The sequence below is a fragment of the Bos grunniens genome, chromosome 26 (genome assembly GCF_055505025.1).
Source record: "Bos grunniens cultivar Pamir isolate PY7600 chromosome 26, Bosgru_T2T1.0, whole genome shotgun sequence".
NCBI classification, from domain to species: Eukaryota; Metazoa; Chordata; class Mammalia; order Artiodactyla; family Bovidae; genus Bos; species Bos grunniens.
In genome coordinates, this window is record NC_141190.1 from 15928307 (window position 1) to 15947121 (window position 18815).

Consider the following 18815-nt stretch of genomic DNA (forward strand, 5'->3'; position numbering starts at 1 on the left):
GTAACAGTAACAAAACCTGAGCTGCCAGTCTCTAAATCTTCACTGTCTGATCTAGCAGCCACCAGCCACAGGAAAGGACTCCCCCAGTGATGCAGCGCTAAAGAATCTGCCTACATAGTGGGAGCCACAGGATCCCTGGGTCAAGAAGATCCCTTGGAGGAGGGTGCAGCAGCCCACTCCAGTATTCTCGCCTGGAGAATCCCATGGACAGAGGAGCCTGGCAGGCTGCAGTCCATAGGGTCACAGAGTCAGACATGACTGAAATTACTTAGCACAGCACAGCAGCCACAAGAAAACAAAGCAAACAAAAAAAGTGAGCTGGCTATTTAAATTCAAATTTAATTAAAATAAAATTTCAGATTCAGTTCCTCAGTCACACCAGCCACATTAAAAGTGTTGCATGGCTACCACTGACCGCTGGCTACTGTATGTACTAAACAGTGCAGATAAAGACCATTTCTGTCATTGCAGAAAGTTCTATTGGATAGCACTGCTCTAAATGAAGAACACATGTTTTAATGTAAGCAATTTGATCCTCTGCTAATGGGTGAAATATATTTAACACTCTTCTCATGTATAAGGTGTACATGTCTGGAGAAATGAATGTCTTACAACCAGTTGGAGAGGTTTAGATATAATCCTAAAGCTGATATTATTGTAAATAATTTTTTAAGGTCCATGCCAATTAAAGATTTGAAACAACAGCCACCCTCTTAAAAAAATATATTAAAATGAAAGTCTTTCAGAGGAATCAGAATGCCATACCATCTCCCTCAGCCCCATACTAAAGTTTAAGATATGTTGAGATTCCAGACAGAACCATGATTTAAAAAAAAAAAAAGACATTTTATACTTTGTCAGAGAAGTGGGAGGAGGAAATGGGTCTGTACAGGTACTGGTTTAGAGACATTTTTATACACACACACACTTAACACATGCATCACCCCCTCTTTTCTCCTTCTCTTCCTCCCCACATCTCCCTCCTCCCCATGTCTCTTTTTCTCTTTCCTTGCCTCTCTGTCTCTCTGGGTCTCTCTCTCTGTACCTCTCTCTTTCTCTGGGTCTCTCTCTCTCTGTACCTCTCTCTTTCTCTCTCTCTTGATAGCTTGCTATAGATAAAAACCCTACAGTAAATCCTCTTTTAAAGGGAAGCATCCTTTCACGGTGTGAATAATGAATGTAATTTCTGCATTTGGCTTAACTGGGTCACAGGTACCTGAAAACTCTTTTTACCACTTTTGCAAGGTTTGTAGGTTTGTAACAAAACTAAAGCTACAAAGAATCAGAATTCTTTGCATTATATTTCAGCCTAACCAGTATCCTGGGAAAATAAAACAGCCGCATAACTACAGTTAAGTGGCCTTTCCCTTTATTTCAATCACTTGTACGCAGGAAAAGGAAAGACAAAGTAAACGAGGAAAATGTTTTCAAAGAGGTCAAAGCAGAGAGACTACCGTGCCAGATGGAAAATCAGAGGACCCTGCCATAGGAGGACAGTGGGGCCAGTAAGAGAAGACAAGGCGGGAGAAGAGAAGTCAGCCTGAATACTCTTCAAGAAGAAAGCAAGACTGAGCCCTAGGAAGGAACCGAATAGAAGAATAGAGGTTCCTAAAGTTAGAGGGAGTTGGGTGCCTACAGACAGTGGCTGGTCGGGGAACCAGAGGAAGACAGGCATGAAACATACATGTTTAAATTCAAATGAAAAACCACTTCGTTATCAGACCTTTGTCCTCTTCTTCAAGCTCTCCCCTCTGTTTCCCACCCCGTACTGGGGAATCAACAACCCAGGCCTACAAAGTATAGTACCGTAAATCTACCCATTTGTAATACTCTCCCACTAATGGCGGTGGCCTTCAGATGTCAACACAAAATAAGTTTCCATAAATAAACACTGTTGAAAGGATCAAGGTCAAGCTAGCTGTTCATTACAATATTCTCTCTATTTTCCTATAGATTTGAAATATTTTAAACATGAAAAACTAAGGACAAAACCAAAAAATGAAAAAAAAAAGATGATTTGACCAAAAACCAGCCAAAACATTTCTCATACTCTCCTCTCAAGGAACCAGCATAGGAAATAAAAAAATATTGTGAAAGCGCTAGACTGAATTTTTGACCCAGATGACTGATATTTTTATATTAAATAGATACAGCCTTGGCAGGTGCAAATATAATTCTAGGCAAGAGTTGGCTTCTTTCCACCCTTAATATTTTTGTGATTCACATTTTCCATTAGCATTAAAAACCCTTCCTTGTTTTCATCTAAAAACTGGTTAAGAAAGGAGAAAGGGAAGACATTGATACATTCAAGATTTTCTTCTTAAATGTGTTTCTATGGTTTAAAATATATGAAAACACATGAATAATTTTCCATAAGTTATAATTGCACAATGTGGGGCTCTTTTTTAAAATGACTTTTCCTCAAAACCACTGAATTTATGGTTTTTTTCCCCCCTCATTGACCTGTGGTTTCAAAGACCTGTTTTGATTTGTAGAAGAATATTAACTCAGCTTTGTGCCCTTATTAAATAGGCTGTAAACATGAAGTGGTTTCAATATATAATGTTTTATTTCCTCTGATGCAATATAGATGAATTTGGAGAGAAATGAAAAGGTGTAATAATTAAAGCAATGCTTAGAAAGAAAAGAGCCTAAACTTCAGTGACTCGCTGTCCATCGTTCTGTTCATGTTGCTAATCCGAGAACGTCTCTTAGGGCAGAGTGACAGAACCGGTCCCAGTTCTGCCCGTCAAGGCCTTGTCTTTGTTGCAGTGCTTGGAACAGCAGCAGCGGCTGGCCAGGGAAGATCAAAGGAGGGATGCAGGGCTTTCAGAGCTTCATGGTTTCAGACAGCAGCATGAGTTTCGTGGAATTTGTTGAGCTGTTCAAGTCATTCAGGTATGGCCGGCTTTCTTTTCAGCCTTTCCTCCTCTTACCCTTCCCTTGTTAAAACGAAGCTAAAGATGAGGTGTTCTCCATCCTGTGTCCAGTGTGAGGAGCCGCAAGGACCTGAAGGACCTCTTTGACATCTACGCCGTACCCTGTGACCGAGCTGGCTCTGAGGCAGCCCCCCTCTATACCAACCTGACCATTGACGAAAATATCAGCGGTCTTCAGCCTGACCTAGGTTTGTGTGACAATTTAATATTTCCTTTTGAGACCTTTCTACCTGAAAATAATTAGAGACCCAGTCATGCAAACCTTCAGCCTGTCCCACATGGCACACTACTCCCAGGAGCATGGTGAAATGCTTAGAGAATCATTTCTCTAATGGGAGTGTCATGGGGATGGTATTGTTAGCATTTTGGACTAGGAAGTTCATCATTGTATGGGTCTGTCCATAGAGTCTAGAATATATTTAACCAGTAGAGCCTTCCAGTCATTCTGACAACTAAAAACCCTTTCCCACTTATTTCCAAATGTCCACAAAGTTTGTGGCATGTCCCAGTTGGGAACTGCCAGTTTCTTCCCTACCTCCAGGGGGGTGGGTGCTCCACCCAGCGTTGGGAGCTGTCTGCCCTTTGACAGGAGGGTCTTCCCTGACCTCAGCAAAGTACTCCTGCCTGAACATTCAGGACATTTTTCCTAACGCGTAAACCAGCATCTCTATTCCTTGATCCCATTCACTGCCACCACCTTTACCATCACCACCCATGTATTTTAGGCCTATTATTTTTCTCTTCTGTTCTTGCTGGAAACCATAAACCTTTCTAAAAAGCAAAAAACAAAATGAACATAGTCCTCTTTCCTGCATTTTCTTTTTTAATTATTTAAAAACATATTGTCCTTAAGCTAAGAATACTAACCTTTTTCAGCCTTACTTATAAATGTACATAACTGTAGATTTGTCAAGTAGTTATAGTTTTCAAAAAAATAATAGACTATTTTTTTTAGGACAGTTAAGTTTACAGAAAAATGAGCAGAGTACAGAGAGTTTCTGTATGCTCTGCCTGCATACATACAGTTCCCCCCTTAGTAATTTTTTGAATTAGTGTAGTATATTTGTTCGCGAAGAGTCAGAAACGACTGAGCGACTTCCCTTTCACTTTTCACTTTCGTGCATTGGAGAAGGAAATGGCAACCCACTCCAGTGTTCTTGCCTGGAGAATCTCAGGGATGGGAGCCTGGTGGGCTGCCGTCTATGGGGTCACACAGAGTCGGACACGACTGAAGCGACTTAGCAGCAGCAGCAGTATATTTGTTGAGCCAATATTGATATATTTGAAGTCCATAATTTACATTAATGTTCACTGTCTGTATTTTCTATGGGTTTTCACAGAAGTATAATGACATGTATTTGCCATTACAATAGTATACAGAATAAATAGTTCCACTGTCCTAAAGACCCGCTGTGCTCCGTCTTGTCATTCTCCTACTCTCCTCTGAACCCCTGGCAAATACTGATCTTTTTCCTGTCTCCATAGCTTTGTTTTTCCCAGAATGTCATATAGTTGGGATCATATAGTATGTATGTGGCCTTTTCAGACTAGCTCCTTTTTCTGGGCAATATGTGTTTAAGGTTTCTTGATGTCTTCTCGTGGTTTGACAGCTCATTTCTTTATATTGCTGAGTAATATTTTGTTATGTGTATGCTTGGCCATTCATCTATTGAAAGACATCTTGGTTGCTTCTAAGTTTTAGCAATTATGTAGAAAGCTGCTGTAAATATTTGGTATGTGGGTGTTTTTGTGGACATAAGTTTTCAACTCACTTGGGTAAACACCTAGGACTGGAGTTGCTGGATCCTATGGTGAGCCTATATTTAGCTCTGCAAGAAACTGACTCACTGTTCTCCATGGTGGTTAGAGTGAAAATGACCGCCCATACCAAAGTGGGTGCAAATGTGGAGCAACTAGGGCATTGCTGATGGGAGGGTAAAACAGTACAGCCAGCTCAGAAGAGAATTTGGCTGTTTCTTACAAACTAGAATGTACTATTACCGTATAATCCAGCAACTGTACTCCTTGGTATTTACCCAACTGAGCTGAAAAAATATGTTCACACAGGCACCTGCACAGTTTACAGTTACACTTTTGAAGTACAGAAAAACTGTAATCTTAAGGGTACGTCTTCCATGCATGCTCAGTCATAGAAGTGGTTATTCTCAAAAACCAAAGTCTGAATTCAGCCTAAAGTCCCCGACCGAATTTACATGTTTGCATCTGATACTGAAGTTTATGGGCTTTTAGGATCATTGACCTAGCTCTCTTCATTTCTTTTATTTATTCACTAATTCATTTTTTTATCCCTTCAACTATGTGAAGCCAGGAAGAAGCACTGAGCTTGATGGCTTGTTTAGACAGATTAGTGAAGAGTTACTACAGCTTAATAGTTCCACAACACCATTATCTCCAAAACGGGCTTTATGAAAGATGCTGGCTAGCCTGTCCATGTTCTGTTCGGTGGTTCTGTTTCAGATTTGTTGACCAGAAATGTCTCAGATTTGGGATTATTCATCAAGAGTAAACAGCAGCTGTCTGACAACCAGAGGCAGATATCTGATGCCATTGCTGCTGCCAGTATTGTGACAAATGGCACCGGGGTGGAGAGCACATCTCTGGGTGTGTTTGGAGTTGGTATCCTCCAGCTCAATGACTTCCTAGTGAATTGCCAAGGAGAACACTATACTTATGATGAAATCCTCAGCATTATCCAGGTTTGTATCTTTTTTGCATGCAAGCACATGTGTAAGGCTTCTAACTATTCTAATTATTTTCTGCTGAACATTTACTCTTTTTATACTTCTTTCCAATGCCTTTGAAGTCTGGGGGAGAAATAGAAGGTTATTTTTTTTTTTAAATACCAAATATGTAAGTGTTCTTATTTAACATACAGTTAACATAGGTCCTAAACCTTTTTCTTTTGCTGTTGTTTAGTTGCTAAGTCATGTCCGACTCTTTTTCGATCCCATGGACTACATAGCCCACCAGGCTCCTCTGTCCATTGGTGCTTCCCTGGTGGCTCAGAGGTAAAGAATCCGCCTGCCAGTGCAGGAGACTCATCTTTGATCCCTGATTTGGGAAGATTCTCTGGAGAAGGAAATGGTAACCCACTCCAGTTTTCTTGCCTGGGAAATCCCACAGATAGAAGAGCCTGGCGGGCTACACTCCGTGGCGCTGCAATAGTCAGATAAAACTTAGTGACTAAACACCAAGTCTTCTCTTACCCAGTGGCTACTGTAAAGAATCAGTACATGATTGTTTTTTGTTGTTCCAGCACATGCAATGGAATTGGTAGTTAGGTCATCAGCTATTTTGATTGTCTAACAAATGTTTATCAGCTTCTACTCTGGGCCTGGAAATACAGTAGTTAAGAGGATCAAGTTCCAACCTTCATAGCAGTTTACATTCTAGTGGGTGAGACAAACTATAAATGAATAAATATATCATGTGATTTCAGGTAATAATGGGCTCTGATAAAAGACTGAGCAGAGTAAGGGAATGGAGGGCTGAGAGGAGTAAGCCAAGGCCCCTTGAGGGAGGTGACACTTGGGCTGAGCCCTGAATGATTAAGCTTTGTGAGGGTCTAAGGAGACAGCTTTCCAGACAGAGAGTAGCAAGCAGAAGCCAGCTTGGAGTTTGTGAGGAATAACAAAAGCCAGAGGGACCATAGCAGACTTGATTTCAGACAGGTGGGCAGGGGCCAAACCATCCAGGCATCTTAGGCCATGGTAAGGAGTCCATGTGAGATGGGATGCTATTGGAATTTTTGAGCAGGGGAAGAAGATGATTTAAGTTTCTAAGAGGTCACTGTGGCCCCACTGGAGTATAAACTGTGCTAGGGAAGGAATGAAGGCCAGAGAAACTGGGAAGGAAGCTGTCACTGTAACCCAGAGGAAGTGGTCATGGCCTCCTCTAGGGGATGAGAGAAGAGAGGGGGCCAGATGGTTCACTGTGGCTGCGCCACATGCAACAGAATTAATCTAGGCTTTTAGTCTCCCTTGTCAATTGATTAGGAATCAGTGGATTAGCTGGCCAGCGACTGGACTTGATCACTGGCGATGCTAAAAATGTAAGATTATGGTCACATTGAGTATGCACTAAGTTCTGATGGAGCGTGAACACTGTCCTGAGTGGATCTTCACGTTTCACCTCCCACCAACTCTGTAGTAGCTGCTGTTCTGATCCCCATCTTTACCTGGATAAACTGATACTGTTTGTTTCCATATAAATCAGCTTTATTCTTTTCTCCTTCTCTTTTTTTCCCCTCTTAAATAAATATGCTTCCTATAATAAACTCACACATAATAAATGTTTTCTTTTGGACTGAAAAACTACATTTTACCACTCCATAACTAAATTAGTCCAAATATTTGGTTTAGATATTTCCTGATGAAAACAGAACAGTTTTAAAAAATGATGTGGTGGTTTTTTCCCCTTTAGTTTCCTTTACCTAAATAACACTCCTTTTGTATCCCTTGCAGAAGTTCGAGCCTAGTGTTAGTATGTGTCATCAAGGCCTAATGTCATTTGAAGGATTTGCAAGGTAACTTTTAAAATATTTTTGCCCATCATTTAAGCACGTATATTTTTCAAATAGACTCAGATACAGAGAACAAACTAGCTGTTACTAGTGGAGAGAGGGCTTGGGAGAAGGACAAGATAGGGGAAGGGGGCCTTCCCCAGTGGTCCAGGCGTTGAGACCACATTGCCAATTCAGGGGGCAGAGGTTCAATCCCTGCTGGGGGAATCTTAGTTCTGCCATGTGGTACAGCCAACAAATAAAATAATTCTTTTTAAAAGATAGGGGAAGGGGACTAAAAGATACATATGATAAATACAAGGATTAATGTACAGCACAGGAAATATAGCCAATGTTTTATAATAGCTTTATGGAGTACAAGCTATAAAAATACTGAATCGCTATGTTGTATACCTGAAACTGGGCTCCCCAGGTAGTGCTAGTGGTATGGAATCTGCCTACCAATGCAGGAGATGTAAGAGACGCGGCTTCAATCCCTGGGTCGGGAAGATCCCCTGGAGGAGGACCCACTCTAGTATTCTTGCCTGGAGAATCCCATGGACAGACAAGCCTGGCAGGCTACAGTCCATGGGGTCGCACAGAATTGGACACGACTGAAGCAACTTAGCATGCATACCTGAAACTAATATATTTTAAGTCAACTATACTTCAGAAAAGAGAGTATATAGTTTTCCTATACACGTCTGACAAAATTGTTTCCCCTAGGTTTCTAATGGATAAAGATAATTTTGCCTCGAAAAATGATGAGTCACAGGAGAACGTTAAAGAAATGCAGCTGCCCCTCTCCTACTATTACATTGAATCTTCACACAATACCTACCTCACGGGCCATCAGCTCAAAGGAGAATCCTCAGTAGAACTCTACAGCCAGGTACCGAGAATTTCACTGGGAATGTGGTTTTCATTAACCTTATTTACGTAACCCTCTGTCACAGAAAGTTGACCCCAGCCTCCTTTGATGAGTTTATATGCTGTTAATTGTGAAATGTGAGGAAACATGACGTGTGGGAAACTGGTGATATATACGGCTGTTTTCTGTCCTCTTTTTCTTTCCATTCCCCTCCCCCCATCTATACTTAACCTTTATTCTAGGCAAAAATAAATAAATAAATAAGTAGTAGTTTGAGACTCATAGCTTTTAGATCTTGGTTAGTCTGACCTACCCCTACTAAAATTAGATTTTCCCATGAGAAAACTATCTAATCGCTTGCCTAGATGCTAAATAAATCAATATATTGTAGTGGGAAAGCATAGTAGAAAATGCAACTGTCTATGAAGTTATTCCCAGAATATTGTTTGTTTTGTTTTGCAATTTGTTAGAAAATTAATTCATCATTATGACAACCAACTTACACACACACAAAAAAAATCTACAAAGTGTAGGCACTATCCTTACACACTTAAATTGATGGGAATGTCCTCAAAAACTCAGAAGGGTCTCTGGACTAGAAAAAGCACATCCTTTTCACCTAAACATCCAGCTGTCAATTATCTGTATGACTGGTGCTTCTGTTGCATTTTCTGCAACACCTTTGCCTATGCTGCCTGTTTTCTGAACTCTCACAAGATGAGTTAAGTGTGGGAGGATCTAGCTAGGTCCTGTGTGTGTGTGTGTGTGTGTGTCCATGTCTGTGTGTTGGGGGAAGGGGTCCAAGTGTAAAAATTTTAACTGTATTTTATACATAAACACAGCACACTTGTGCTTGCTTTATTCTTCAGATTCGTCTAGATATTTCTCAAAGCATGGGTTAAACTTCTGTCCCGAAGCTTATCGGGTATGGAGTATGTCTTTTAAACTCTAAAATTTAAGGTGATTTTATTATGAAATGATGTGTTCTTAGAGTCACGATTTTCAAAATAAGGGTCTGTCAAGGGACCTCAGCTGCTGACACAGAAGGTCAGCATTAGAGGGTCCCATGCCCTGCTCCTACTGCAGCTGAAGATTTGCTCTTGTATGTGCTTTCTATATTGGCCCTCTGTTTGCGCTGAGAATTCCAAGGTTAAAAGAAGTTTCAAATCTATTGTTCTAAGGGAAAGAAATGAAATGTGTGTGTGTGTATGTGTGTGTGTGTGTGTGTATTCCAGGAAAATAAACAGGGACTGGTGTCCTAGCTTTAATTCCTACTATACTTACCTATTTGACATCAGGGAGGTTTTCTTTTTAAAAATTTTTTTTCAGGGACTTTTTCAGGGACATTTTCTTTTTAAACTCCTTAACATTACACCCCAAGCCTTTGAATAAAGCACAGAAACTCCTAAAATAGATTCACAGATGTGATTAAACCTTAAATGTGAGGCTCCCTTTTATTTCATTTCTTACCACTCTGCTGTCCCTCAACTCCTCCAATTACCTCCTAACATTCGTTACTTATGGGGTCATTGAGAAGTGAGAGAAAGCCCTGTTCTCACCTGGAATTTCCAGCCCTGGTTCTCCTCTTCTAGTGGTATGTGGAAACTTTAATGCAGACCTTTAACCTTTTCATGCTGAAAACCCATCTGGTCTGCTCCCGGTCGGTGAACGCTCTTCCCAGTGTGGCTCACTACAGAGAGCCTCACGTCCCAGCTGCCATGTTACACAACAGTTTCGGCCCAAAGCAGCACACCCCTAGATACTCTAATGCTGACAAATGCTGGGGGCTTTGGGATTCTTTACCACAGAATCAGTTGCCTGTGGGATGAGAGGTCGCCTAGGAAAACTGGGTTCTCAATGGTGGGCAATGGGAAGAATCTAGCAAGTGTCTCATATAAAAGCATTAAGGGGGATTCAACTATCTAAGTTATGTTGTAGCAACTGTAGTCGGAGAAGGCAGTGGCATCCCACTCCAGTACTCTTGCCTGGAGAATGCCGTGGACGGAGGAGCCTGGAAGGCTGCAGTCCATGGGGTCGCTGAGGGTCAGACACGACTGAGCAACTTCACTTTCAATTTTCACTTTCATGCATTGGAGAAGGAAATGGCAACCCACTCCAGTGTTCTTGCCTGGAGAATCCCAGGGACGGGGGAGCCTGGTGGGCTGCCGTCTATGGGGTCACACAGAGTCGGACACGACTGAAGTGACTTAGCAGCAGCAGCAGCAACTGTAGTGGCCACTAGCCCCCAGTTACTGGATTGCTGTTACATGGAAATAGGTATGTGGATTCTTAAATCAGAGAGTTGGCTCATTCACAGATACATATGCCTCTTAGCTTGGTTGACCCTTTTGAATATCACCATCTTTAAGATGTTCCACACATAGAGTCTATGGAAGAAGTTGATCCAAGCTAACATTACAGAGATGCCACCCAAACACATGGGTCAGGACCTCTGCTTCCAGCTTTAGATCCAGGAAAGCAAATAGGTATCATCTCATCTAATTCATTGGTCATGTTTCCTGGAGTTCTTTGCTGAGGTGGTCATGAGATAATGCATCAGAGCTTTGGGGGCAAGTGTGTTATGATTGATTACTGATGACTGCTATGGGTATGGAAAAGGGGAGCTTATGGATTTATTTGCCATCTCTGCTGTGGATGCTGTTCTAGGATTAGACAGCAAACAAATTCCTGATAACTCCTTGCTTCTACCCTTCTTACATGCTACATGTTCACAGCAAAGGTATGAGTTTGGGGCCTAAGTAGAGGAGCTTTGGGATTCCCAGGTGGCATATTGGTAAGGAACCTGTCTGCCAATACAGGAGACGTGAGACTCGAGTACAGTCCCTGGGTCAGGAAGATCATCCCCTGGAGGAGGGCTTGGCAACACTCCAGCATTCTTGCCTGGAGAATCCCGTAGACAGAGGAACCTGGCAGGCAACAGTCCACAGGGTCACAAAGAGTCAGACACGACTGAAGCAACTTAGCACCACACGCAGAGGAAGTTTTATCCTGATTAGATTCATATAAATATTTCAGTTCATTAAAGAATCAGTGTCCTCATTTCCTCATCAGCACCTGTGTCACCTCCTCTGACGTCTGCCCAGATAGAGCTCTAGCCTGGCTTTTTTGTTTCAGGATATACCATATGTAGGTCCCTTGGACCAAAGTTGATGGGAAAATGATCAAATGTTATTGCTATCAAATTTTACCTTCCACTAGTATTCAGCTCTGGTCAGCACTCTTTCCACCTTAATCTGTCCTATCCCTTCCCCACCTGTGATAAATTGTGGCCTTTGGCCAACATGCAATGTTTCTTTTCAATCTTAGGCCCTTCTGTTTTAGCCTGGAGCGTGAACACTGATATGTGGAAGCCTGTGCTGGGTTTAATTTGAGGCTTTATCTCCATTTGCTCATCTGGGGTGGATTCACTCATTGATCCCACAGGTCCTCCTGCAAGGCTGTAGGAGTGTAGAGTTGGACTGCTGGGACGGAGATGATGGAATGCCCATCATTTATCATGGACACACCCTGACAACCAAGATCCCCTTCAAGGTAATGCTTCATAACTTTCTTTAGATCAGATCACAGAGAGTCATTATCTTCATTCGTCATTTAAATAAGTGACTCTTCCAAATTATACCTTAGGTTGGGGGTTCTTATCCTGGGGCTTAAGACTTCTCCAAATTGTGGGGGTCTGCACATGCTCATTTTTCTGTGAGTTGATCTAAAACTCTCCTTAGATTCCCATTCAACCAAAGTTTAGTAACCATTACCTTAAATTAGTTATCATGTAATAATGTTATTGCAATTTTTGTATCATAAAATGATATATAAAAGGCAGGAGTTGTTCCTTGCTGTAAGAATTAAAGATCATTTTTCCTGGTGTTCTGCTGACAAAGGCCAACATCATGTGTCTGGGGAGGATGAAATAACATTTTAAAGTAATGAGAACTGATTCCACCTCGGGAGATTGGTCGCCCAGGAAGACTGGTCTCACTGTATTAAGGTGTCAGTTTCTAGGTGGTTTATTTGTTCATCGTGCAATTATAAACCTCAATCAGAGGGTCTTTGGCTGTGGCATCATTTTGTTTTTTCTGAACTCTAACTGGACTGAGAAGGAATATTACTTTTTCTGTCTTACATGTGAAGATAATGGCTAAAATATATTTTCTCTTCAACTCATTTTCCTATTCAGCCTTCTTTAAACGTTTTGTGCCTTATGCTGAGGAAAAGAGGGATTGATAACTGTTTATGTACATACATAAATACAGGTGATATATGTCTTATTGCCCCAAGTAGATTTGATTGTAAACTCCTTGAAAGCAGGAAAATATGCATCATTATTTTTGATACTGTAACTAAAACAATGTATCTTACCTATAATATACTCATATATATATATTGATTTGTTAAATTGACAATACTGACAACTGTTCCTCATAGTATGTGAACAATACTTAGTATGAATAGTTTAATGTCTTTATAGAAAATAACCTATTGTATTGATTAACTTGAAAATATATTTAAAAAGATAGAAACCACTTTGGCCAGAGTCTTCTGCATACACCAAGTTAGATGCTTTCTGTGGCTATTAGTATCTTGCTTCCTGACACCCTGGGCAGATATCTGAGCTCTGATGAGACTTTTCGGCCCTCACAGGAAGTGGTTGAAGCCATCGATCGCAGTGCCTTCATCAACTCTGACCTGCCCATCATCATATCGATTGAGAACCACTGCTCATTGCCTCAGCAACGAAAAATGGCAGAAATTTTCAAGGTAAGGTATTAGCTAAGTGACAGGACTGTGGCTTGGTCTTTGTCTTGTCTGACTATTGTTGAGCTTAATTTGGGGCCACCGTGGACCACACCACAGCTGGGCCTCAGCTGTAAAACATGTATAGTTAGATCCCTCAGACCTGAGAAATGGGGATGCCCCTGTGAGTTTGGGGCTCTCTCTTGAGGGGTTCATCTTTTCAGCTAGTGATTGAAGCATTCTTCTGTGGTCTTCTGGCAATTTCTAGAAAGCCTTCAGAGGTAAAAGAAGACCAACTCTCCAACACTTTTGGAATCACAAATCAGGGGTGCCAGGATGTCATCTGTCAGTTATATATAGAAAAGCTGAAAATATTTAAGGGCAAAGAAGTCAAATCTTCTTGTGGCCCAACTTCAGGTACAGAGATCCATGTTGGCAAAGAGGTTAGACTGGCCACAACAATTGCTGTTAGCACCCAGCTGTTCCTTATGCAAAGAAACTATAATACAAACAGATTTAAAGGCAGATACTCCAGTATACTTCCCCCTTCCTCCACTGGTAGAGGCATTTATGGGAATATGGCTCTCAGTGGTAGGGAGGGGCATGGAGAGAAGAAAATGTTCCCAAATACAAAACTAATGCCAACAAAACTAATTAGCCTTTCATATTGCCTTTTCTTTGGCATCATTTAGAATGATGGTCTCTAAACTTTTTTTTAAAATAATGTTATTTATTTATTTTGTGTGCCAGGTTTTCTCCAGTCACAGCGAGTGGGGTCTATTCTCCAGTTGCAGTGCATGGGCTTCTCATTGTGGTGGCTTTGCTTTTTGCAGAACACAGGCTCTACGGCGCAAGGGCATCAGTAGGTTAGGCCTGTGGGCTCAATAGTTTTGGCTCCTGGGCTCTAGAGTGTGACTCAGTAACTGTGGCACATGGGCTTAGTTTCTCTGAGGCATGTGGGGTCTTCCAAACCCAGGAAGCAAACTCACAGCTACATTGCAGGTGGATTCTTTACCACTGAGCCATCAGAGAAGCCCTCTAAACTTTTTTGATTGCATACTTCTATCAGTAAAACACACCATGTATTCCTATTGTGTATATTGACTTATTCATAAATTATATACATATCCTACTTATTAACATAACATAACAGGGACTTCCCTGGTGGCTCAGACGGTAAAACATCTGTCTACAATGTGGGAGACTCGGGTTCAATCCCTGGGTTAGAAAGATCCCCTGGAGAAGGAAATGGCAATCCACTCCAGTACTATTGCCTGGAAAATCCCATGGACAGAGGAGCCTGGTAGGCTACAGTCCATGGGGTTGCAAAGAGTAGGATACAACTAAGCGACTTCACTTCACTTTACTTATTAACATATTTCATATATTAATTAAAACATGCAAAAATAAAATATAAAAGAGGGTAACAGAAAGGATGAAAGTAAAGAATAGCATTTTAATGCTATTATTTATTTATGATACAAAAACCTTTTGCTATCATAAAAAAATTAGGACTATTTATTTATTATCTAAATTTTTAGTGGGAACAATGTGATTGAATACACCTCATTATTTTTGAACTTTTGTGATTGCTGACTTGCATGTCTGGTTTTAAGCTTAGTTTATTATTTCAGTATTTGTCTTTAATAGTTATCAGATCAGATCAGATCAGTCGCTCAGTCGTGTCCGACTCTTTGTGACCCCATGAATCACAGCATGCCAGGCCTCCCTGTCCATCACCAACTCCCAGAGTTCCCTGAGACTCACGTCCATCGAGTCAGTGATGCCATCCAGCCATCTCATCCTCTGTCGTCCCCTTCTCTTGCCCCCGATCCCTCCCAGCATAGTAGCTGATGAAGATGCCTTACAAAGATACCTGTACACAGATGGAAAAGGGTTATCATTAACTGCACTTGTTAAATCACGGTACTCATTTCTCAATTCCATTAATGAGGCAAAGGTTCTTGTTGGAATTTGGCTAGAGAGTTTGTATGTAAAGGTCTTGCCTTTATATACTTTTATATTTTGGGGCTTCCCTGGTGGCTCAGATAGTAAAGAATCTGCCTGCAATGCAGGAGATGAGAGTTCAATCCCTGGGTCAGGAAGATCCCCTGGAGAAGGGAATTGTGACCCACTCCAGTATTCTTTCCTGGAGAAGTCCATGGACAGAGGAGCCTGGCAGGCTACAGTCCATGGGGTTGCAAAAAGTCAGACACAACTGAGCAACTAACACTTTCACTTTTATATTTTTAACAGATGAGTTCAAAGTCCACTAAAATCCTTCCTTTAGAAGATTTTGTAACGATTAGAAAATCTGTTTCCAGTTTTCTGACTGTGCATACATGAGTGTTTATGTTAAAATACATTGTTTCCTACAACAAAATCACATCACAATAGAAATATCTTTAGACAGCTGTCTTTACTCTTTCCAGAACACAAATTTTATCTAAAAAGCAACTGCTTTCTCAATCAATGTTAAAATGTTACACTTACCATATAGGAACAGACTAATAGTGATTTTATAATCTTCATCATTTGGTAACAAAGTGCAGCACAGAAAAAGTCAGAAATTTTAGGATACTTTTTTTTTTTTAAAGAAAATTGCATAACTTAGAATACTCCTTTGACTAAGTGGGCTTCACTGGTGGCTCAGACGGTAAAGAGTCTGCCTGGAGACCCAGGTTTGATCCCTGGGTCAGGAACATCCCCTGGAGAAGGAAATGACAACCCACTCCAGTATCCTTGCCTGGAAAATTCCATAGACGGAGCCTGGCCGGCTACAGTCCATGGGGTCACAAAGAGTCAGACCCGACTGAGCAACTTCACTTTCTTTGACTAAGTGCATTTTCCTCATATAAAGTGTGAGCTTCTGTATGTTGTAAAGGATTTTCATAATCACTTTTCATCTAGTTACAAAATATTTTAAAGAAAAATCTTTTTGCGAAATTAACCACAGTGGTCACCATGGCACCCAAACTGTGATCATCTCAGTAAGCTGGTACCAAACAAAGATGTGAGGGACATACCTTTGGTCCCTCTGCGTCAGTGGAGAGCCCTCACCAGTCCTGCAGGCACCTTTATAAACAGCCCCTGACATGGACTGAAGGCCCCGTTTTCAGTCTGTACGTTAAGCGCTAACAATCTTCCATTTTTGTTCTGTTTTCATTAAAAAGGAAAAAAAAGACAACTAGAAATAGAAGCTGCCATATTTTCTACCCTCACCCCAGGGGGTCATCCTGTGCCTTCCCCTACACCCACCTCCTTGGGGGACACAAATGTCCCTTTGGAGACCAGTGCTCAGGAAACCTTTGTGAGAATGGCGTCTGCGGCTCTTTATACCAAATGGTGACAATTTCTCCCTGTTATTTTTCATTTTGTCCCAACTTCGCACCTTCTTCAAGGTTTATCTCCTGTGCCCACTTCTGGAACAGTCCATATTCTACAGACCACGTCCTCTGACTGAATCTCTTTTTCTTCTTTTGTACATCAGACCCCAGAGTATCTTCCTAAACAGTTAGAGCTGCCCTCTGGAGAGTGGCCTCAAGCCCTCTTCGTGGTTTCTAACTACCTCCCTTCTTTCTGCTAAGAAGCTATGCGGAGGGTGGGGACACACGTATACAACTTCTTTCCTAGCTCCTCTTCCTGGGATTTTTAGAAGAATCCCACTGGGCTGAAATATCTAGCCAAGTGACTCAAGTATAGACAAAAGTCACTGATGATGTGCTTTCCTTTATTGTTTCAGACTGTGTTTGGAGAAAAACTGGTGGCTAAATTCTTATTTGAGAGTGATTTCTCAGATGATCCTATGCTCCCCTCACCTGACCAACTCAGAAGGAAAGTGCTTCTCAAAAATAAGAAATTAAAAGCCCATCAGACACCGGTGGATATCTTAAAGCAAAAGGTACGCTCTTGTTAAAGAGATTACAGGGATGCTGCGTGCCCAGAACAAAGAAATTGATGTCATTCTAAACTTTCAGCCAGGTAACCAGTTTTTGGAGATTCCCTTTCCTTGAATGATATATTTGAGTTTTGGCTTTTGTTTTAATAGACTGATAAATACTCTCTTCCCACTCACATAAAATTTTATTTTGAAAAATTGATATAGAATGCACCTCATTGTTTAATTTATTTTGGGCAGAATAATGTATGACCTTTATCTCTGGATCTGGGCTTCACAATTCTCAACCCCTCAGTGGTCACTGGAGTCCCCTTTAGAAAGAGTCCCTGCCCCTGTGGAGCTCTTGAACATGGGGTTGTGACCCCTGAGGTCAGTAGTAGACCCCCAGTGGCAGCAGCTCTGTGGTCCTAGCCCTGTGGAAGCTGGCACAGTGCATCACTGTGGTATGTGGACCCCAAGGCACTTCTGTATCTGCCTCACTCATGACATCTATACTCAGAGCACCCCAAACTTGCCTGCATAGCAGGCCCTCCGCCCAAGGATCTGTGAAAAATTTCAGGTCCAGGACTGGTAAGTCCATACACCAGGTTGGACGTACTCATTGCACAAAATGACAGCTGCCAAAACTATTTGCCCTATTTAGGAGGGCACTTTTGGCCCTGAAACACCACTTTTGAAACTTACCACAGCCAAGAGTTGCTGCATAAACCTCCTGCAGCCCCCAACAGGAGGAGAATAGTATTTATTTTGTATAAATATATAATAGACAACATAAATTATATACAAATATAACATACAAAAACCATACTTGTCAAATAAATCAGCCCAGTCAGACTTACATTTGATCCAAAAAGGTCTGGCTTTATTTTTTTATTCACATAAACATTATATTATCATCCCTCTGATGCACATCTCACTTCTGAATTTTAATTCCAAGGTAGATGGATAAACAGACAGAGGAAAAGAAGGGAAAAGGAAAAGATAGGTAGATAGACAGATGATAGATAGATAGATACAGATAGATGATAGACAAGACATAAAACCTTGAATGTGTTTACTGCCTGGATGAAATAAGACGCCCCCTTCTTTCATTTCTTAAGACTCTCTCAGGAGCTCTGCATCCTCAAATGTTCTTTTTACTGCCTGGAATGGTTTTTCACCTCATCTCCTGTATCACTGCAAGATTGTTGCTTGGTCAGTGGGAGTTCTGCTTGTTTTTTGTAAAGCGAGAAGAACAATCATGAAGAGTAAGTGGGAAGGGAAAATTAGCCAACCACAAGCGTGTTCTCAGGCAGGCCTGTTTTTAGGTAGATATATTCCTAAGTATTTTATTCTTTCCGTTGCAGTGGTGAATGGAATTGTTTCCTTAATTTCTCTTTCTGTTTTCTCATTATTAGTGTATAGGAATGCAAGGGATTTCTGTGTGTTGATTTTATATCCTGCAACTTTACTATAATCATTGATTAGTTCTAGTAATTTTCTGGTGGAGTCTTTAGGGTTTTCTATGTAGAGGATCATGTCATCTGCAAATAGTGAGAGTTTTGCTTCTTCTTTTCCCATTTGGATTCCTTTTATTTCTTTTTCTGCTCTGATTGCTGTGGCCAAAACTTCCAGAACTATGTTGAATAGTACTGGTGAAAGTGGGCACCCTTGTCTTGTTCCTGACTTTAGAGGAAATGCTTTCAATTTTTCACCATTGAGGATAATGTTTGCTGTGGGTTTGTCATATATAGCTTTTATTATGTTGAGGTATGTTCCTTCTATTCCTGCTTTCTGGAGAGTTCTTATAAAAGAGTACCCAAACATGTTGAAATTGGTTTCTTTTAAAGATCC

At 41.1% G+C, this 18815-nt stretch overlaps 1 protein-coding gene across 6 annotated transcripts in view; it reads left to right on the forward strand.

The window, feature by feature from the left end:
• PLCE1 (phospholipase C epsilon 1) overlaps window positions 1–18815 on the forward strand; it is a 372153-nt gene that overhangs the window by 301385 nt on the left and 51953 nt on the right. For all 6 annotated transcript variants that reach the window (XM_086378753.1, XM_086378751.1, XM_086378754.1 and 3 more), the window contains 8 exons: window positions 2773–2898; window positions 2991–3127; window positions 5418–5656; window positions 7424–7485; window positions 8188–8353; window positions 11777–11884; window positions 12992–13108; window positions 16827–16985. In XM_086378753.1, coding sequence (XP_086234879.1) covers window positions 2773–2898; window positions 2991–3127; window positions 5418–5656; window positions 7424–7485; window positions 8188–8353; window positions 11777–11884; window positions 12992–13108; window positions 16827–16985 — 1114 coding nt within the window. The remainder of the gene's footprint in view (window positions 1–2772; window positions 2899–2990; window positions 3128–5417; window positions 5657–7423; window positions 7486–8187; window positions 8354–11776; window positions 11885–12991; window positions 13109–16826; window positions 16986–18815) is intronic.